General features: G+C 39.1%; 1 protein-coding gene across 1 annotated transcript in view; it reads right to left on the bottom strand.

Moving 5' to 3' along the window:
- The window catches only part of LOC117430796 (monocarboxylate transporter 8), a 36,635-nt gene extending 13,558 nt beyond the window's left edge, over window positions 1-23,077 (bottom strand). The window contains exon 1 of the mRNA XM_034051277.3: window positions 22,113-23,077. Within this exon, the coding sequence (XP_033907168.3) occupies window positions 22,113-22,659 (547 nt within the window). The 5' untranslated portion in view covers window positions 22,660-23,077. The remainder of the gene's footprint in view (window positions 1-22,112) is intronic.
- Between the last annotated feature and the right edge of the window lie 831 nt (window positions 23,078-23,908).

Genomic DNA, 23,908 nt, shown 5'->3' with positions numbered 1-23,908 from the left:
GGGTTTTGTTTATCGTCATTTATTATACATCTTGCTTAATGAAGATGTCTTCAGTTCAAAATGATAATGCTGCCTGCCAACATTTTGTACCGCTCTGACACAGAATAGAATGGTGTGATTTGAATGGATTTATCTGTCTTTTGTTTGTTTGTTTAAAATATTCTTTACAGATTGAAAGGAGCTGGCTGATGGAGATCGGATCTTGAGTTTTTGAGTTTTGCGCCCATTTTTTTTTTTTTTAATAACATGGTAGAACACGATGTTGTTGACTTCTCGGAGGTTGTGCTACACTAATACAATTTTAAAATAGAGTATAGATATATCAGAGAACTGTGTTTAAAAGTGGGAGGAATGAAACGGTAGTAAAACAAATTATCAATCAATTCTGTAGATTTTTCCTTCATGTACAGGGTTACTAATGTGAAACCTCCATGTATATAAGTTTATTTATAGTTTTGACTGCCGGTTCCTGTTCTTAGAAGCGCTGATGATGAAATGTATTAATGAATTGGAAAGCCTCAAACATGGCTGCATCATCACAGAATCAGTTCTATTCTTTCGTAAAGTGCTTTGGTGTGGTGTGCAAGGTGCTATATCAATGAAATTAGATTGATTACTAAACAGCACTGTATGTATACGGTATTGTACATATATTTTTGAAGCTTTTCAAAAAGCACAACCATTTGTATTTACTTTAGCAGCTATTTAAAAACTTTAAAATTAATAAAACAGAGACAAGGCCTTTCTAGAGTTGACGATCAGCATACCGAACAAATCACTGATCTGAACCGGGTCTGGACTAGACTGGATCAGACTGGTTCAGGAACGCAGCACTGTATAAAAAACAAAAACAGCTTGAAACTTATTTCAAGGGGGAGCAGTTTAATTATTGTAGGTTCCTGTTAGTTTTATTCAGGTCAAACATAATGTAGTCCTTTGCATTATCTTCAGATTTCAGCAATTAATCTCTCAATAAAGAAATATATTTCATTTCAGGCCATTCTGACTCATAGAAACCACCTGCGTATTTGTGCTTCTTGACATTTAAACATTTAATTCAGGATTTTATTTTGCCGCAGGCTTATGGAAAACTACATAGTATGTTAGTAAAGATAATTGAGAGGGAGAGAGAGAGAGAGAGAGAGAGAGAGAGAGAGAGAGAGATAAAACGGCTGGCAGAAATGCTGTTCTCTGATTGGTCAACCACACGTTCCACCCATTTAAAAATTTCACAACATCACCACGGCTGGAGCCTAATTACAAAATACTGACAATGAAATATGCTATATCGTTAACAGGAAATTGAGAAATACAGGGACTCCAGACACTAGCCCTTTATAATAAAGCATGTGTTACAACATTAATCTGCAACATTAACATTCAATGAAAAGAAAATATCCTAACACTGAAACAAACAAACAAGACACGAGGAATGATTTATGAGGACTTTAATAATCGCCTCTAACCTGTACTTTCACTACAAATACATTATCACAATATAGCATACGGTGTTGTACAAGACGATATTCACTCCACGATTTGTCCTTTTGTATTTCAACTTGCTTTATTTTTGCCATGTTAAGTTATGTTGTTTAAGTGTTTGTAGCTTATGAAATAATTCCAGAAATCTTACAATTCCATTTTGCTACATACAGTAAGTGTGAAATGTGCAGTTGTGACAGAAGCCGACGCAATTTAATTTTACAGTCATTCATGGTATCTGGTACTACACTGTGAAAGCTCTTGGTCTCCATGCCAGTGGTTGTAAAGATGAAGAAATATATATACGCAGTATGTAACGTTACCAAATTCCAAATTCTAAAAAATGGTTAACATAAACAGGTATTTTTTATAGGACCGCACTAATGATCAACAGAGAGAATCAAGTTTTTTTTTTTTTAAACAAAAACAGATGGGAGTAACTTTATTCTAATTCTATAAAGTATCATCTTTTTCTGGCTGCCTTTCTTATGTGGCAGATCCGTTTTTCTTTTTAATTTGAAACTATCTTTGTAATCTATTCTGAACAGCTACAGTAGTTGCCCTTATAAAAGGTTGAATGCAGTAAAACCTAGTTAAAGCATAGGGTGATTCCAGCTAAAGTGGGACCGCTTTCCGGGGACAAGTTTCCTGTATTTGAAGTTGATGATATGTGACGGAGAAAAGGATTTTAGGGCAGGTGTCACGTGCATGCAAAAGAAGAGCTGTGGAACTGATTCCCTACATGGAGATATAATCTACCTACAAAAAAATAACACTAGAGCATCCCCTTTGGTCAATCCATACAAATACAAGGTAAAACTTGCAAGAAACTAAATCCTGTAGATGCCTTCAACAGTGTACTGATTCAACCCTTCGGTCAGCTTGTGTAGCAGAGCACTATAAAAGCACTGTGAAATCCTGGTGAAGAGCACAGGCAGGCCTACTAAAGAGTAGTAAGAAAGTGACCAGAGTGGTTAGGTGTGTAGGGTGAGTCATACAGTCAGGGGGGGTTCTCGCCCTGGCTGTGCAAAGTTACTGAGTTTCGCTGGAGGCTCCACAGTGTTTTTAAACGGCAAGCCCATGAGTGGCATGGAATAAGCTCAAGCATGAGGTACAATACTTAAAATCACATGTACTTATCTTCCGTATCTTTAGCATTGTCCCTTTCATTTTTCACATGCTCTACTATTAAACTTGAATTAAACTACTGGTTTGTTTAGTTCTCGTTTTGTAAAGAATGGGTTGTTTTCTCTGTAAGAATCATTTAACAGACGGCAGTAAAATGATTTGCCCATACAGGGCAAGACAGAGGGGCCTTTTCTGCAGCACAAGATATATCCTAAAACTACAGTTTTGCGGAACAAAATCTGATTCACGTGAATAAAATACAGATGAAAACAAAAACTCAGTTTATAGTCAAAAGGCCTGCTTTATTATGCCTTTGTTTCTCTTTTTTTTAAAGCAGTAACAGCAAATTTCTGAAGACGTGACTAATGCAGGCGATCGAAAGAGATTTTAAACTTCTTATTGTAAAGTGGCTTTCATTAGCACATTGTCCTTATAAATCTGACACGACAGCAGATATCGGAAGATTACAAAAAAAAAAAAAAGTGTGCGCCGCCCCCTGGGAACCCCTGGTCACGGTCGGCAATGACATGCCTGGATTCGAACCTGCGATCTCCAGGCTATACAGCGCATCTTGCACGCCACGCGGAGCGCCTTTACTGGATGCGCCACTTGGGAGCCCCGTATGTAATGTACAGTCTTTTATTTTCCATCATTTCTACTCACTGTGCCCCCTGTGCTACATCAGTTACATTGTGCACTGAACTTGACTGTATGTTAAACAAATATTTGGAGTACATCAACCTTGCTTTAGAGCATTTTATCTCTCTTGAGTTCAAAGAGTATTTACATTTTTTGACCTGTTTTCATAGCAATAGGTTTGCCTCATTATTTACGTTTTCATTGATTTATGGCAAAGAACAAACTGGAAATGTCTGTGCAGTATGATTATGTATGGAACTGTGTGTGACCAAAATACCATAAAAAAACTTGGGGTTCTTTGAAACGTTATGAAACATGTTAATTGTGAAACAACTTTTGCAAAGGTTTTGCCACCTAATGGGCTTCATGTAATCTTTGTTTCTGATCATATCTATTGATAGATTTCAAAGTTTGTCTTCAGTCAGAGAATATAACATTTGTCTGAAAATAGTGGTTTGGATGCGAGATCCAGAATTGAAAAGACAAAAAAAACTTAAATGTACCAAATATCTTCAATGAGCTTGAAGCGCGCATGTGACATTTTCTTTATTGTTTTTCTTTAAGCGTTATTGTATTCACTGAAAGCAGAAAACTTTGTTAAATTGAACAACATTTATCCTGCTTAGACACAAAGAAAAGTCTGCAGTCGCTTTGGCACATGGCAAGAATTTCCAAGGTTGGCCAGGTTTGGAAAAAAGCACTGAAAAGCTCTTTTGATTTTGGCGGCTAGCTGTGGGCAGCTGAAGCCTGTAGCGCCAGGCAGTGGAAACAAGGCAATACTCTGACCATGATTTCCATAGCAAAAGCATACTAATATGTAATAAAGCACAGTGAATGAGGTATGTGTGGTAAAGAGGTATGTGTGGTAAAGAGTTTTTAATGGCAAACTATGTTAAAGGCATAGTATACCATAGGAAATGTATGATAAAACTGCAAAATATCTGTGTTGGAAAACATGGAACAAGTATTGAATAGCAGTTTGCTACGCATGAGGAATGACGGCTGTATTCATGTTATTTTTCTGAAAAGTGATTTAACATTGGATAGAAAAAACTGTTAGTTCCAAAAATGCAAGCACTGCTGTGATAGATGAAAGCTGCAATATGGTAGAGAAGTTAAGATTCTTTTGTGTCAAAGCAAATGGCTGGCCAGCAGCACACGGCTGTACAAACAAGTCCTTTGATCTCCAGCCCTGACATGAAAGAAGCTTGCCCTTCGGGGAGTCCACTGGGGTATAAAACTAGTTAACAGGTTTTTGCTTAGAAAATACAGCTGGTTTATGACGGGGTCATAAAGCTAGTTTTCAAGGGGACCGAAGGAGCCAGGCTCTAAGACTTCAGAGAGATCCAAAGAGATAGTGCCACTGGGATCAAAGGGTCTTAGGCAAATCAGAGAGATAGGAACAAGGAAGATGACAAAAACCAGATGTATGGACCTTTGTGGCACCAGGGTCTGAAGACTGCACTGAGTTCAGAGATCTTCACACTAGATCACACACACACACACACACACACACACACTCACACACACACACACACTCACACTGAATGAAATATATGGTAATAGGATAATGAGTTGTACCTTTTCTATTGGTTAAGTGTCAGAGAAAGAGGAGGAGAGAGACACCTATGCAGAAGGGTATTTAATGTCATGCAACAATTGTAAAAACGAGTATTCTGTTTGTCCTGTACCTGGGACCAGGCTCCCTGCATATTTCAATAAACCTAACAACTGACTGAAGAAAAGGACTCTGTGCAGTTTCTTGAATCTACTTACTCATCATCCTCTTTTTTAAGTTACATCAATCTGTGCACATTTACTGTGGTGTAATTACAGAGAATGGATAAATACTGTGTTCTAATTGAAAAGCTGTGTTGCAATATACCATATCATGTTACTGCATGCTCAGGAAAATGCAGGAGGTTAGACTCATATCAGAAGCCAGCGGCTTGCATAAAACAGTACCCGACTGAGGTGAATTGAGCGCTAGACAATGTTACGTTTTCTTTCAAATGAAACTCCACTCAAACATATTTAAACAAATCAACATGTTCCTATAAGAGTGCAAAAGCCAATGCAGTGCTTACTGTGGGCCCTCAACCAAGATCAGCAACTTAGTGTGCCCAGGATTCAACCCTGATCACATGACAAGCGGGGATGTAAGGTAAGCCCAGGATTCACCCCTGATCACATGACAACCGGGGTTGTAAGGTAAGCCCAGGATTCAACCCTGATCACATGACAAGCAGGGATGTAAGGTAAGCCCAGGATTCGACCCTGATCACATGACAACAGGGGATGTAAGGTAAGCCCAGGATTCAACCCTGATCACATGACAAGCGGGGATGTAAGGTAAGCCCAGGATTCAACCCTGATCACATGACAAGCGGGGATGTAAGGTAAGCCCAGGATTCGACCCTGATCACATGACAACCGGGGATGTAAGGTAAGGGGAATGGATCTCTGATAAATTAATGTACAGTGTACATAGGTATTGTTAACGGTTTTTGAAATATGATTAAAACTGATTTGGCAGCCACGGAATGTCAAAGGTCAAAGTTAAGGGGTCAGTTTGAGTTTCTTGTAGAGTTCCCATAATACTACAAATATGAAGCTGGCTTGGAGAGACTTGTCCTCCTCCCCCAATGGTTATGAGCAGCTGAAGAAATGTGTGGTAGTGGCAGTTTTACAAAAACATCTAATTGCTTAACGTGACCCACTGGGATGAAAGGCACAATAATGTTCTCCTTCAGCTGCTGCCACACGTGTCACTCAGTGAAAGTTTAACCAATCTGTGGTCACTCTCCTCAAATAACCTGGCTGCGATTGCACTCAGGGTTCCAAGTCAGTGCTCTTTAGAAATGTGCCTTTCACTATTCAAATCTGTTGGGATTTCCAGAACAGGTTAGCCTATAACATGTAGTTATTTAGCACGTACTGTTATGTAAAGAAATTTCAAACCAATCTGAAATGCCCAATCCAAATGCCGCCTCAGTGCGGACACCCACTTACCAATCAGGAGGGTCAAAGTTCAATGTTCTCCTGTCTAGCCAATCACCTGTTTAAACCCGGGGAACTTAAACAGCTGCCAAGTTTCTGAACTCTAAAGGGCAGGGTTCAGTCTGCTTGTCCATAAAGTGGGCTGCTAGAGATTTTCCTTTTTAGTAAACTGTTTTCACCACTAAGAAATATTGTTCATCAAGTGTAAATGTAAATGTTGCTCAAAAGACAAATATGCAGCTTTTTTGTTTAACATACATATTGGGGCACAGTTTTAGGGGAATGGAACCTCTGATAGAATGATGTTAGGGGAATGGAACCTCTGATAGAATGATGTTAGGGGAATGGAACTTCTGATAGAATGATGTTAGGGGAATGGAACCTCTGATAGAATGATGTTAGGGGAATGGAACCTCTGATAGAATGATGTTAGGGGAATGGAACCTCTGATAGAATGATGTTAGGGGAATGGAACCTCTGATAGAATGATTTGTCTGCATGAAGTGAAACGGCTATAAAGCAGAAGCAGCATAAATGTATAGTTCACGGTTATATAAAATGGTGGCAGGTTAAAACAATCGTGGCCACACAGCTGTTTTTATTGGAAGGCAATCACTGAGGCATATGAAATTTGAATCCAGTAGTCTTGATCACTGATGCGACCACAGATGTTTTTTTATCTCTCTTGAGGTCTTGAGTATTTACATTTTGTGACCTGACTAAATTCCAACACAAAGCTTGGCCCTCATTATTTATTTTTTTCATTGATTTCTGCGCAGGTCAAAGACCAAACTGGAAGTGTCTGTGCATCAACTGTTTAACTTCAACTGGAACTCGATTGAAATGTCGCCTCACTGCAGACACCCACTTACCAATCAGGAGGGCTGGAGGTCGATGCTCCTCCTGCCTGTCAAGCCTCTTTCCACCCAGTAAACCTGAACAGCATACGCCGCCAAGCTACTGAACTCTGACAGGCGTTCACTGGGGAAGTGCACTAATGTGGGTTGTTAACGATTTTCCTTTTCAATTACATCGTTTTACTGCTAGTAACAGCTATTATTCATCAAGTGTAAATGTACATTTTCCACTGCTACTCGAAAAAAATAAAGCCTCCACCGGGTGATAGTGTAAGGAGAATTGTATTTTATCATAAAGGAAAAAAGTTTACAGCCATTTTCCACTATATAAATCAAACAGAAAAAAATTCATATGTCGTGTGTAAAAAGGGGGCTCCCGAGTGGCACATCCGGTAAAGGCGCTCCGCGTGGAGTGCAGGATGCACCCTATAACCTGGATGTCGCCAGTTCGAGTCCAGGCTATTCCACTGCCGACCGTGGACGGGAGTCCCCAAGGGGCGGCACACAATTGGCCGAGCACCGCCGGGGGGGGGGGGAGGCTTAGGTTGGCCAGGGTGTCCTCGGCTCACCCCTGTAGTCTGGCCAGGCGCCTGCGGGCTTGCCTGTAAGCTGCCCAGAGCTGCAGTGTGAAAAGAAGCGGTCGGCTGACGGCACACGCTTCGTCTTTGCCCCTCCCAAGTCAGCGCGGTAGCGGTGAGCTGACCCTAAAAATATGTATCTATTCTAAATTGGGAGAAAATGATAAAAAAACAATTGGCGACTGCTAAATTTGAATAAAAAAATAATAAAATAAAGAGTGTCTATATAAGGATCTTGTGTAGTTTGAGCATTCACTTTTTAACTGCACTGTACAGGTATGCAGGATGAGAGTTCTTCACAATAATTTTGACAAATTCTTAACAGTTTATTTGGCAGACGCCTTTATCCAAGGCAACTTACAGAGACTAGGGTGTGTGAACTATGCATCAGCTGCAGAGTCACTTACAACTATGTCTCACCCGAAAGACGGAGCACAAGGAGGTTAAGTGACTTGCTCAGGGTCACACAATGAGTCAGTGGCTGAGGTGGGATTTGAACCGGGGACCTCCTGGTTACAAGCCCTTTTCTTTAACCACCGGACCACACAGCCACACAGTTCTTAACATATTTTTAACTGAAAACTTACACTGTACCTACTGTATCAACTATGCTGTTAGTTTAAAATGTGAGACAATTGTTTTTTACCTCTTAGAAAATTTGTCTCGCCTTTGCTTCAAAATATAATGTTCATTATCCAAACCAATCAGAGGGCAGAACACAGTAGGTCACATGACCTGTATTGACAGGCCAGCTAGAACTCATGCTAAAGAATGTCCAAATTCCAAATTTCATAATAATTGGATAAGCTGTTCTCTAGATGTACATCTGTTTTTTTTTTATTTTTTTATTTCCATTTGCATCCCGAGAGGCATGATAAGGGTTAATATGCCCTGCAAGTCTCAGGCTGAGAGATAACTTTAACTGCTTGGGGAGTGATATTTTATTTGGTCCCTGAAAGATTTTCTTCCACTTTTAAGTGTTGATCACTTAATAGTAGGTAACGTGATGTCTGGGTAAAAGAAGTAAAAGAAGTGAAAAATTCAGTTGCTGTTTTAGGGCATCTTGTACCCATGGTCCTCAACTGACGATGTATTGTTACATGCAGTTGGTTCTGTATTATTAGAGGTGCAACTGCCTGTAGTGAAAGCCATAGAACCAGGCCTGCTTCCAACTTGGGAATGTGAAAGTAAATAGCTTGCATGTTTGTCAATACCAGCCAACCTTCCCTGAAATTTTCAGTCAGTTCGGAGTAATTCAATTATTCCGTGTTTCCTTTTGTGTGCCAAATGTTTCTCTGAAGCTGTATTATTTTCGGAACGCTCTTTTGATATGTCTGAAAGAAACCAAAGTGTGTCACAAGTGTAGCACAGGTCATATTGCCTTCATAAACATACAGACCGGGTAATGTACTTAAAAAATTCAGAGATACTCTGACTAGTCTTCTGACAAAAGGCTTCCTGGATTCATTTATTCGGGAATAAACAAGAACACTAGCAGGGTAACCCTTCACACCTTTGCTTCAAAGACCTCTTGGCAAATCTGACAACTATCCAGACTCCCTGACTCCTCAAAAAGTTCTGGAAAGGCTAGTAGAACCAGAGTAAATGTTTTGTTTATGGGAAATTAGGAAATAGTCCCCACTGTAATTGCAAGCAATTTACAGCAAAGTGATTCTGAGAGAATCTCTTATATTTAATTCTAAGTTGCTTTGATTAATTACTCGAATGTTATTGTCTTTTGTTTTGTCAGGTTGTACGAACAAATGATTATTGCTGAAACAAACTGAATAGTCTCAATTGCAAGCTTGCTTAATTATATCTATCTATCTATCTATCTATCTATCTATATATCTATATATATATATATATATCTATATATATATATATATATATAGATATATATATATATATATCAACCTCAGGCTCGGACTTGAATCAAGGGTCTACTATTTTTTATAGCATATAAATACATCTTATTTTCAGACGATGACATTAAAACACTGGCCAATCGGTATTAAGTTTTTTTATTTATTTATTTATTTTTTTTAAATTTAGTCGTCGCCAATTATTTTTACCCCGGTTTTCACCCCAATTTAGCATGCCCAATTATTATCTGTATCCCCGGCTCACCGCTCGCAACCCCCCCGCCGACTCGGGAAACGGAGGCTGGAACACGCGTCCTCCGAAACGTGCTCCTTCCAAGCCGTCATTTTTCGCACTGCAGATCCACAGCAACGCCACCAGACCTATAGTGCCGGAGGACAACACAGATCTGGCGGCTCCGCTGCAGAGCCACAGGCGCCCTATCGGCCACAGGGGTCGCTGATGCGCGGTGAGCCGTGGATTCCCCTGCCGACCTAAGCCCTCCCTACCCGGGCAGCGCTCAGCCAATTGTGCGCCGCCCCCTAGGAACTCTCGGACACGGTCAGCTGTGACATAGCCTGGATTCGAACCTGCGATCTCCAGGCTATAGGGCACATCCTGCGAGGAGCGCCTTTACTGGATGCGCCACTCGGGAGCCCTCGGAATTAAGTTTTGACTGTCAGCTGGCATTAGGGAGTTTAGCCCAGTGCCTACATTTTAAATAAAAACTGAAAACATCTTTAGTTTAGCCTTTTGTACATGTAAAGCACAGTGAGATGGCCATTTCTGTAATATGCAGTATATATAAATCAAAGATCATCTAAAGCTGAAAAGCATCAGCACCACTGCTATCAAGATGCTTCCTGTAGACAACCGATTTGTCTATAAAAAGATGCTGGGGGAGAGGGGGTGTTAGGTTCCATGTAAGTAAACTGGACACTGGAAAATTACTTTCATTGGGTGCCACCTGTCTATTGTGGGAGAGGACAGATGTATGGCTATATTCTGTGTGTGAGAGAGGACTACTAACTCTTTAATGAGAGTTCATACATGATCATTTTTAGCCAGTAATGAAAACATGAAATTATCCTCCAACCATATTATCTCAGGCATGGGTTTAGATGTTAAAGCCCTTCTTATCATAAAGAAGAACAACCGTCCCTTTGTTCTGATCAGAAGTCAAATCATTCTGCATCTGGACTGGTGGCAGTGTCCGATACCCTATGGGTAAATTCACTGGAAGAGCGAAACAACCCACGCACACACACACTGCTCTGTTAGATTATTCCTGAACTCAATTAGGTGGCTCCAACACTAAAGCCTATCCTAATCCATGGTTGGATTAGTAGTAGTATTTAAAGATATACCGATAAGAGCACATTTAATAAGGAGAGTGCCTCCGAAGAAGCACCTGTCTATTGTACTTCAAAGGTCAACGATTATGTGTCAACTTGACGTTACACACACATTGAAATATACAGGTAATGCATGCATTAGTGTTCATGAAAAGTAGTTTTTATTTATTAATGTATTAAATATAAAAATCACAGACGTGTATTTTTTGTTGTTTTAAATGGCATATTGTAATACATAATGCATCTTAAAAAGATTTCTAGACTCAAACCAAAGAAAAGGCATCTTTTAAAAAAACTAAAAGAGGACTGTATAGGAAAAGCAGCATAAAAACAACGGCATTACACAAAACATATATGCAACCTGCTTTTTAAAAATATGATTCTTACCCACTAAATCAGGCCTTCCCAAGCCTGGTCCTGGGGACCCCATGTGTCTTCAGGTTTTCATTCCAACTGAGCTTTCAATTACTTAACTAGATTAATTAAACTAATAATTTGCTTAATTAGACCGCTTTAATTGTTCTCAGCTCCTAAAAAGTTGCAGAGTTCAAGTTACATATAAAATGGTATAGGTAACTTGACATCTACAACTGTTTAATAGCTGAAAACAAGTAAAATGGTTGGAAAGCCCTGCTCTAAATGAAAGGACCCACCCATACCTACTAAAAAGTGGAATGCAGAAGGAAATACTCAAAGCCTGTCCTATAACATCACTACATTTTCAGTCACGCCATTGAGTGAAGTATTTCCCATTTTTTATTGGCTTGACTTTGCTATTTATTGGAATAAGATAAAATGTCTAAAACAGTTGTGTAAATATCAAACTGTATTTTACTTATTAAAAAACAAACTTGAGGCCTCAAAGTTTGGGCCCAATAGGTGAATAAGATCCACACCACTAATATTTGTTTATGAAATTATTTATTAAAATGTTTAAAATATCCAATCGGCAAATATCTAATTTAGCTCATCTGCTGTAGAAATCTATTCAGCAGTTTGTGGCGAGATTGTCATCAAAAACAGATATTAATTGGGTCTCTTTCAGTTTCACATTTCCTCTGGACCATGAATCCTGTAATCCTGTTCCAATACCAACCAGGAACCAGACATCCGAAATCACATAAATATATCACCTTTTTGTATAACTGGCTTTTATACGCTGGTGAAACATTACCTATTTGTATGTTGTTTTTATTAATAGCCATTTCTAAATTAATATATCTCTTTCCAATATTTCTCTGACAGTATAATTAATTCACAGTCCTCCCTTCTGCTTTCTGCAATCTTACAATTTAATACCTTCCTGTGGACTCTCATTAGGTCACTTCCTAAATCAATACAGCAGTACTTGGAATTAAAGGGGTCACTTGGTATGGGTGTGAAATACCAGAGTTACCTTGACTAATGCGTTCTTCTTCTCGTTCAGATACACTTTGTGTATCATTTTCTGTTTCAGACATCACATCCTGGTGTAAAAAAAGTATAGCTAGTACACAATAGCGCATCAATTAACCTGTCCCCATGCAACACTCTCCCCCCCTAGATGTAGGAAATGCATAAAATGCAACATGTAAAACAACCATAATCTTCTTTGATAAAGCTTTGAATTGGCTTAGAAATTAGGTGCAATTTGGAACAGTGTGATGATTGTTTTTGAATGAATGGTAGATTCTAAGATTAAAATGTAGAAAAAAAACACAAAAATGTTATTTACCGTTGGAACTCTCAGCAGGTCTGCAGTTTCGAGTGGATTTATCTTTTCTCTACCTGTATATAAGTGTGCAGCACTGCAACAGTAACTCCTGAGTTTTTGTGAATAGGATTGAAATTACAACAGAGCAGTGACAAAGTACAAATCCAACACAAGATTTTGTTTTATACAACAATCATATTTCTGTCCCCCAGATAAAATCAATTAATTGTGCTGCTTCAGTGGTCGGCATTCACATCCACCTAATAACACTTTCTCTTAGAAAAGAAAAAGTCATTCTTAAAAGGAATGACCTAATTCGCTAGCCTGTCAAGCTGGAAACGACTCACCACAGCATCACAGGACTGCTCATTGTTGCTTTCGGTACAGACTTAAAGCAAACATCTCACAAAAGCACATTTCTGTGGAAATATGTAATCATACGTAATTCCCTAAAAGTGGTCTAATTTAAAACACAGATGTATCCATGGGGCGATTTGCACATGCAGTCTAATTGCACAATTTCTATGACTCCTATGTCTGGATTTACTTGAAGTATTTTTCCCAGGGCAAAATGTGCATCTGCTCAGAATTGTTTATAATGAAGACCAGCATACTGTCATGAGCAGATAGACAAGGTCTATCTTAATAATCTAAACAGATTTTAATACAGACGCTCTAACATGGAACTCAGTCCACAAATACGAAAGAAAAAAAACAAACCTGTTTATTCATGCATGAATTTGAAGGAAGCTTCACTGCTCTTAGCTTCGTAGTTACTATCCGAAATGGAGCTACATTTACAAAAACCATGTGCATGCATATTGTCTGTCCGACATTTGAATGTGACTAAAATTACCGTACTATTCATTTCAATGGGTAATGCAGCATCATAGGGTGGGCAGTCATTCATCATGCTGAAGTGGTAAAGACCTGTTCACTGCTGAGGATACTACACCATTGTACTGTGTACTAATAATCACACTTATCTTAAATCCTGTTTCTACTCCTAGTAATTGCGACTTTCTCCCACATTTTTATTTTTTTTTATTTTTATTTAGTAGTCACCAATTGATTTTACCCAATTTTTCTCCCAATTTGAAATGGCCAATTATATTTAGGATCAGCTCTCCGCTACCACCCCAGCGCTGACTCGGGAATGGCGAAGACGAACACATGCTGTCCTCCGAAACGTGTGCCGTCAGCCGACCGCTTCTTTTCATTCTGCAGGCCCGAAATGCAGCCAACCCAGAGCTACAGCGTCGGAGGACAACACAGCTCTGGGCAGCTTACAGGCAAGCCCGCAGGCGCCCAGCCAGTCTACAGGTTCACTTCAATACATAATCAAGGCTAAACAAATGATCAATAATGTCATGATAACCCTTTTTTTTCTAGCTGAAGTAGTATAGCGGCCTTACGGCAAACCTTGATCAGTCAAAATCACATTTGGGATTGAGACATCATTTTTAAAAATAAACTATATGATCATAATTTAGATATTTTATTTCACATCATGTAATCAAAGAAACCAGTTGTGCAAGAGCACAGGTCAAACCATGCAAAGGGTGTAATTTGAGGACCCTGCGGCTCATAGACAAGTTGTTCTGAATAGACTTGTGAAGAATGCCGTTGGTCTGCTTCTCATTCTTATAACGAGCATTGTTGGAGCTTTCAGAAACTGACCTGTTTGTATAAACGTGAAAAAAAAAACATGAAAGAAACTGAGGTCTCAGGGGTTCAAACAGTTTAAAAGAGATGTCTTTGATATATCTGCCAAAAACAAAAACTTTGAAGGAAAAGGGTTTGCCTTATAAATATCCGCTGAGTTGAAGCCACTACCAAGATGTAGTCTTTAACTGGTCAGATGCTTGTACAGTGAAAAAGTCAACATAACTATTACAGTGAAAAAGTCAACATAACTATTACCACAAAATGATCCTTTTACAATCACTGGCGCTACTTCTAAATGAGGGAGCGGGGGGTGATATAAGCATTGCACTTTCCACTAAAGCCCATTGGTGAGGCATTGTGCACTGAAGCCTGTGCAACACGGATATTGCTCACCCCTCCCCCCTCATATTACTTTTGGAATAGTTAGTAAAGATAGAAATAATGATCCAAGCAGAAACAGCAATAAAGAATTATACAGAACTAAAAGAGGAGCACAGATTTATTATGAATGCTCTTTGCAATAATACGTTTAATCGAGATAAAGAATGACAAGCTGTACCCTTTACTCACCTCATTAAAATGAATTAGTCACAGGAAAAATTCATTTTTAAAAGGGCATGCCCAGCTTGGCTGACAGATCCACAGTGACAGGCATAGCGAGGGTTCACACACTGCTGGCCCCTGGGTATGTGAGATGCATGGGATTGGGCAGCTCAGAGACCAGGAGAGGAAGCTACGCCAAGGACTTTTCAAAAACACGCAAACACGCGCACACACACACACACACACACACACACACACACACACACACACTGCTACCCTGAACACAGGCACACACGCTCACTCTTGAAAACAGGATGGGATACATCTTTCACATCTAAACCAGGGCACGGAGCCAATGTGTAAACTAGCACCCCTGCCACACCCTATGCCACAAGCACATTGTGTTAAACAAACAGAAAGTGGTGCTTACCTTTAATACTCATCATGGTCCTGTGAGTATTGCATTTGTCATTCTTAAAGAGTGTTACGGCTCTTCATCACAGTTATCCTAACTCATGTATTCTTTTTCTTGTATGGATTCACTGTGCATAGCATTTTACACTCATCCTGGTGAGTTTTATAGGTTAAGAAACACGCCTGTGGCTGCTATAGAGCTTTATATGTCAACTCTATACACCCGAGTGTAACCATTAACATGTCCCCCCTGCAACACCTTGCCCCTAGGGAAATACCTTATAGAACAAATGTGGAATTTCTTCGATTCACTGAGTGATGCACAGGGAAAGGTTAATGGTTACACTCTGGTGTACCAGCTGTCTTTGGAGTCATGTGGTTATTACCTCTCTTCCTTGCATTACCAGGTGTACAGATAGTTGATATTTTTAAGGTTGAGGTTAGGCTAAAGAAGTATCTTTTTGATCAGGCATTTTCTTTAATGCAGTACTGTAGAAACTACTTAAAGTGTCCTTATACATTAAAAAAAAAAAACGAAACATTCTAAATGTTTGCCATTTACTCGCTTCAAAAGAAGTACCAATGGAGTACCAATCACTGTTTTGCCTATGACTGATGTGGTTTTAATGGCAACTTACTTTCTTCATGCAACTTTAGGAAGGTGACCAGCAGATATGAAGTATCTGAGTATTTGATAAATATTCTTCTCCAACAGGATATTGTATAGGGTGCTGTATGATACAAGCTGATATCCACTCTTTAGAGGTCACAGTGACTACCCATGAGTGGGCTTACTATCTGCTCTGACCGAGTGGGTGAAAATCAGCTTGCATCACACACAGCATGCTATACAATCTTTTTATAATATATTGTTAAATAAGAATAATTCAACAGTAATTAAACAGTATTGCTCATTTAATATAATTTCCTTCTAACACAATCTGATACAAAGACATCTGAGATGACTGCATCAATCTCTTTTAACTGGAATGATATTGAATTCCCCAGCAAGGCCTGCTATTTTGGTTATGTGTAAGCAAGCCTGTAACTCCTGCCTCAAACCTAATTATCTGGTAGAATGATATGTACATCACAAGTGTGGAGCGGATAAACCAGTCTGTGTACAGAGCACAGGTGGCTCCAGGAAATGACATTCACTTGAAAGCATATATATAAGCCCTGTTCTTAGCGCGCTGCAGGTAATAATACCCTTTGTGGATAAAATAAATATTACTGAGCCTTGTCTTTTATTAAGAGAGCACAACACAGATCTCATGTACTCTATAACAGACTACCTAAAATAAGGCATGGAAACAAATGGCACTCTTTATTTTTTAATGCTGTACAGATCCTTTCAAAACTGTGACGCATACAGTATATAGCGAAAGTGGACAACAGTTCATCTTTATGGAATTATTTAATGAGCTATCATTTTTCAAAAGGGAGAGCAAAAAAAACACAATGACCTGCATCCACTGTATGCAGAGTTAAAAAGTATAATTGTAAAAAGATCCAAAATGTTTTGATATTCTGATTTTAAGGTTCATTTTATTATTATTATTATTATTATTATTATTTCTTAGCAGACGCCCTTATCCAGAGTGACTTACAGTCATAAACAAAAATACATTTCAATTTTGAAAATGATTTCACATGAATGTCCAAACTATTGTTAGTACTCAAGTAGCTATTATAAACTCTAGGATATTTTCATAAAAATAAGATACTGTTTGTAAAAGCAAGATAATTATTTGGCGTGTAATAATTGGAAGATTTATTAAAAAGAAACCCTGTATGCGTTTATGAATTCAAGGCAGAGCAAACCTGTTTTTATAAAATTCTAAAGTCAAATAAAATAAAACCTAACAATGAAAAGCCCTTTTCATTCAGCACTGAGAAGCCTGTGCCTGTGCAGTGCTTTCAGTCCTATATCACAATACATACCTGTGTCGCACACCTTACATTATATAAGGGAGTATCACTATTCAATCCGCTCACAAAGAGAGGTTACTAATACAATTAGACAAATGACTTAACGCTGAGTGTACAGTATGTCAGTTTCTTTTGTGTTCGCCTCTTTTGTACAAGTAAAACGTTGTTAAAAAAACAAGGAAGGATACAAACCTACATCTCTGACATGGACGTTGCTTCAAATGCATTTTATGGACCTGTTTTTTTTATTTGATCTCCTGTCCCTTTCCCTTTGCTTGTGTGTTTGCAATCATTCTGAGTGGTTCTTACTGCAGGGACAGGGCTTTGCGTTCAGGGGCTGCTCCCCTCTTCTAGCTGCCTGCCAGAGACATGTGTCACAGAGTGGAGCAGCTGAAATGTCTTTATACAGGTAGACGGCAGCACCTTCTTGTGCACTGCTAACAGAAGCAACGTGATCCTAAGTGGAAGATCGCTAAACGACGCTGGACCTTACTTCTACAAACCGTACAGCTGTCAACAGCCACCCCAAACAGGTGTGAGCATCACAAAGTCTTTAGATCCACAGTACATAAATACATTCTTCAAGCAAATGTCATGCAAAATTTAATCAAATGTGGGTGAGCAGCGTTAAAGATATTCTGCAGCCTTCATTAGCCCAGTCAAATAGAGAGCCGGACTAGATACCTTGAAAAGTAATACAGTTTCATCAGATCTGGATGAGCAGCTGTCAAGATATAGCCTAAATGTATGTGCAGAAACAGACGGATGGATGGACGGACACCTCCCCAAGACTAGGAACATTTATATGCAATAATATTTAATATTTAAAAAACAAAAAATCATTCCACACCAGCATAGAAATTTATTGAGAAAAGACCACTATCAGCAATCATTTTCCCCCTGATATTCTCATAGTTCATTTTAATGTCATTTCAGCCTTATCCTGTTAGATCCACAGAATTGTTAATAATGAACAATCTTTAATCTTTGCTACACAGCCTGGGCCAGAGGGATTATACAGGTCGCCTAGGCAACGCTCTATACACATGGCCAAGCACCAATCAATGCTACTGGTTATTGTAGGAGCGTCACACATACTGTGTAATCTTTAGGAATCACAAAAGAAAAAAACATCCATAGAAAAGAAGTCCTATTACACCTGCACTACAATGTCCAACAATCATGTTCAGTTTTATAGTAAAGTAATTGTAGTTAACAAATGAATTCCATACATCTACCTGCACTTCCATAGCTGCATAGGTCTCAAAAGTGCAGTTTTGAAAGAAACACATGTTACAGCAAACGCTGTAAAACATGATGGACTGTATTTTTTATTGTTTTTTTAAGATGAAAATTGTTCCAAACTGGGAATCAGACAACTTGAAAGTGCTTAAGATACCTCCAGTGATTTTACTTTGATGTTTTATAAAGCCAAAAAACACTATAAAGAAGAATTGTCCTTCACTTTCTTTAATAGGTCATTGATTAACAGGTCTATTTAACACTCAACAGATTGTTTTAGTGTAATTTGGAACAAATGTTACTTTTCTTTTCCTGATAATTCCAAATTAAAGAATATTTGAATATCCACTGAAATTTTGAAAGAATATTCAAACATGAAAAACTCATGTTTGACCCAGCACTATTTTTAAATGTGTATACATGGAATACTTTACATTAAAGTCAATGGAAAATGCAAAATCACACAGGACTATGCAAGAATGTGACGACATTCTTAATGCATTTAGATTTTTTTTTTCATTTGAGGTGTGACAGTAGTTTGTTTCTAAACGGTTAAAATGTTATTATCTTGAAAGTCTGTGTTAAGGTGCTTTTACCTTGAGGAGCTGCTCTTTTGTTCTAGTTGCCTGCCATAGATATAGTCAACCTAGGTTAGATCAGACTATAGAAGTAAAAGACAGCGCCATCTAGTGATTTCCCTCTTTGAAGGTTTTTCTGTACTGGCGCTTACTAATATAAAGACACTGTTGCTAGTCTAGCGTACAGTGCATATAACTATGGCAGGCAGACTTATAAACAAAATAAAAAACACAACAATTGAGTAATTTCAATAAGAACTACGAAGGTAATTACACCATAAAAATGAAGTGGAACTACTATGAAAATGTAATTTCAAGCTACTGACACTTTACAACATGCTAATTCATTCAGGAATCTCTTCTGAGATGTAAAGAATATTTTCTATACCCTATATTCCTAATTCTTTGACCTACATCACGCACAGCAGGGGTCCTGTCATAATTATTTTCAAACATGAACTAGCCCACTTCTGAGGCCTAACTTGAGCGTTGCATTAACATTTCACAAAGGTCTTGTAACTAAGAAGATGCGTCACTAGCATGCCTTTCTCTACTAAAGCTTGTTTTAATATGCAAGGCAGTTTCCTGGCAGTTCAGACGACAAGGATAGCATAACAAGCAGAACAAGTGAGGGAGAAATACAAAAGTGAAAGGTAAACATGACTTACAACCTTAAAATGTTTGCAACTTTTACAACATTTTGAAACAGTAATGTATTTTTATTTGATGAACATCTACATTTACTTCCTGTGTTACAGGTAATAGGAACCTGCCTGGCCTCATTTAGGTTCCTACCTGTAGCATGGAACTCAAGTGCAAGGCTCACTTTAACTTGAAGAGGAAAGATAGACAGTGAAGGGGACTTGTGATAATGTTGCTATTCAAATACAAGGTTGTTCCACCTTTAATTGGCCCATTATGGGCCACTATATGACAAGTGGAAACAATCCACTGTTTATTTTTATTGAGATTCCAAATCATCCTGAGATAACAGAACACAGTACAGTTAAACACACGTCGCAAAGCCTCCCACTCACAGCACAGCTCAGCCTGACGATCAATGAATAATCCAGTCAGAGCCCACAACTGACTGTCTAATATGAAGAGACCTGCAACGTAAATGCTTTATGAATACAGCTTTGTGTCCCTTTCGATCCATGCAGGGCCATTACTTTTTGTATTGCTGATCAGCACTCTCCACAGCGTCAGATGAATGCCTGCATTCTATCACTGTCATCCACCAAGGAAAACAACTGAACACACCATCACATTTCTAACTTGACAGAATGTTATATTGATAAGTTTTAAAAGAATCAACGGATATCCAAAACGTGTGTCACAAACTTCAAATGTTACTGGCATTAGTAACATTCACTTTGGTCCAATTGGCATGGAATGACTCACACTTTACCCCTGGAGCTATAATGAAGCACGTCCATTCACTACTCGCACCAAATAGCACACCCATGCCTGCGCAGGCACGCTGCTACAATTGGTCACCAATATAAACTGCAATCAAATGTCAGCCAGGGCACTGAGTCCATATTCTCTCATTCAGAGCAAATAATTGCTTACAGGTCATGCCAGCATGATTAAGCCACTCAGGACCTTGATCTATTTAAAGTTGTATCAATATGCAAACTTATGCCACATTTACATCTTCCACTGGGACTGCCTTCAAAGCAAACTGAAATCAAACTGGATGATTTCCATTAGCAGCAGATGGACAGCAAATCGATTTAGATTGGGACTTTCTATTTGTCAGCCCCTGTTAGGACTGCAGGCTGGCTGAACTCCATCTACAGGTGATCTTTGACTTGTCTGGTTGCAGATCGTAAACCTGGTGCGGAATGGCCCTCCAAGATGTGATTGGACAGCCCTGACATAACCAAAGGGGTCTATGTATTAATGGAAACAATGGCAGATCTAAATAGTGCCACTGTTTAAATCACGGGGTGGCGATCCCGGTCCTGGCAGGCTATTCCGCTCCAGGTTTAACAGGTAAAATGGGATAATGAACTCCTTCAGGGTGAGGGCGAAGAGTGAAGATCTAAATTATATTTTGCACAGTAATTTTAAAGTGTCCCCATGGTTATACTCTGCATTTACCATGGTTTGCCATGTTTTTTTTTTAATTTTCTTACCATATTTCTCTGTGCTTTCCAATGCTTACCTATGCTTCATTACACTTTGCTATACTTTTACTATGGTTAGCTTTTATAAGATGAAGACGATAACAGCCTTGATTCTACACCAAACTTCTCCAGACTTGTATCTTTTATCGTATTCCTGGACTCCTATTGTTAAATCGTTTAACTGAAGGTTTATGCAGATATATTAAAGTGAGAAACTCACTTTGGTAGGTGGTGTGAGGCTGGACAGGGCTACATTACAGGCAGTTTCCTGTCATTGCGCATGAGAGAACTACCTGTACAAATTCTCAAGACAATGCATGCTTTTAACATTTTTTTGAATGACTTGACAAGTATTTCATAGTATTGCTAGAATACTCCATGGGCAAGATACTTTACAGATACTTTGTTGACTACACTGTGAAGGCAAGAATTTCAATACTACTATAGATACAGTATGGGTATGCTTATAAAACCTGAATGTTCAATTAACCGTGTCACCTCAATATATGCTACCTATCAGATGTTCCTACTTTGCGTACTGCGCATGCCCAGACTATTTTCACCCTGCACTGCTCGTGCCCAGATTTTATTTTCTTTAAGACCGAGGACGCTAATCAAAAATTGCTACCTATTTTTTTTTTTTGGATGAGAAAGTACGGTTTTGTAAAGTTTTGATTGCACCTGTACCACAATTTCACAGCGTACCACTTTCAATGTGGCAGCGTACCACTTTCTAACTTTACACGGGTCAAGTTTTGGTACGTAGGGCCTACTACATTGTGACGATGTACCACTTTTAACACTACACCGGTAGCAAATTTTGACAAAGTAGCAAACACTGAAGTAACACCGGTACCTAAATATTAATAATTATAATAAAAATAATAATTATGATATAAAAAGTTTGCACTCCTTTTAAAGGTTAAAACTTTAAACATATGAAATATAGGAATTTGCCAGACTACGATGCACCAGCATCCGTTTCAACAAGCGTCACAAACTCACCTGCTTTAAACTGCAGGGTCTTGTCGTTTGGGTTTTGAATGTCTTCCACTAGCATCACATGCAAAATGCCGAAAGAGTTTTGTATGCCAAATATCGACCCATTGCACCACGTTGCAGCGAAGACAACGAGCCAGCCGAACCCTCCCTCCGGTGGCTCGAACCGAGCCATGGGTCCTCCAGGTGGAGGTTCGTGTTCCGAGAGTGTGGCGGTTGAGATTATTTCAGGGGAACTTGTCTCAATTAGCTGCGCAGTCATTCCCCCTATCGTGGATACGTCTTTTTTATTTCCCCCCGTCCCCTGGACATTATATTTTTCTGTGTCAAGTTGCTGACCCTGTATAATCTCAGGCCGCTCCACATCGCCTCGGTGTTGTTGTTGTTGTTGCCGTCCGCCGTCAACGTGTTCGTTCTCATCTTTATTTTGCGTCTCAGGTGGCTCGGCTTCTCCTACTCTACTTTTGTCCATCTTTTTATTTTCACTTTCGTTAGCGTTACTGGGGTCTGCCACACTTCCCGGTGCATTGCTGTCACTCTCACCAGTACTCATGCTTCATATGCTCGTGAATCCGCGACGTTGTCTTAAGTTGCAAAATAAAATGTTAAGAAAAAAATAATAATCAGTGGATAACCATAAGCAACTTTTTACACACATGAGCTGAGAATACAGAGTTGTCGCCACTGTTACGATAGTTCCGTACTACTACTAAATCCGTCAATATGAAAACTGGAGCATGGATAGTGTGCAAAAATGGAGAAATGCAGCTCTGTCTGTGCCGTCTCATTGAAGAACAGATAGGTGTTATTACATTTCTGTCTTGCAGAGCTCGTGCATTTGAAAACATTCGCTGATTCTTTTTTTATATTATTGTTTGATAAAACCCCGCCTTTCAATCATGTTAATTATTAAATTGCACTCTGGTATCAACATCCCCAGTACAGACAAAGCTGAGACATAACTCCTCCTCTCTTTTCCCCCACTGTTTTTTAGATATTTAATACACATTCAGCTCCTCGCTCCTCGGACGTGCTAGTGGTAGGACACTTGCGTGTCATAACACGAAGATCCCGAGTCACAATCCTCGATGCAGACGCAGGGTTTTAAATTCAAATTCAAAGGGCAATTTCAGTACCAACAGCACCAGAAGAATTAGTGAGACAATCCCTAAACGCCACCCCGTTGTAGTTCGGAGCCGTGCACTAGCTAGGACTGAATGAATTACGTTTACAGTTGATGGGATGTGTATGATCTATGCTAATTCAAAGCTACAAGTGATTTATTTTAAACCCACCCAGGGATCATATGATAAAACTTTTTTTTTCGTGGAGGCTTGGTGGTCCTTAAAGAAAGGGGCTTGTCACCAGGAGGTGCCAGGTTCAATCCCAGTCACGGAGCAAGTCCCTTAACCTCCCTGTGCTCCTTCCTTCAGATGAGATGTAAAACTCAGCAGCTGTGATGCATAGTTCAGTCCCTAGTCTTATTTTTTAAAGCCTCTTTACCTTTGCATCATGTTTGCAATCATGCTGATTGGTTCTTCTTATTACAATTACTCAAATACTGTCATTATTTTTTCTGTGTTAAGGTCATTTGACCTGAGTTCCAGGTCTGCTCTATTATGTAGTTGCCTGCCATAAATATATGTAACATAGGCTAGATCATCATAGAGGTCCAGCACCATCTAGCGAGCTACCACTTTGGATCAAGTCTCCATTTGTTATTCTGGCAATACACTAGCTGTGCACCAGGTGGCGCTGGTGCTAATATAAAGACTGTTTGATCTTTCCTACATTGCATATGC

The sequence above is a fragment of the Acipenser ruthenus genome, chromosome 26 (assembly GCF_902713425.1).
Source record: "Acipenser ruthenus chromosome 26, fAciRut3.2 maternal haplotype, whole genome shotgun sequence".
NCBI lineage: Eukaryota > Metazoa > Chordata > Actinopteri > Acipenseriformes > Acipenseridae > Acipenser > Acipenser ruthenus.
This window is presented reverse-complemented; position numbering and strand designations above follow the sequence as displayed.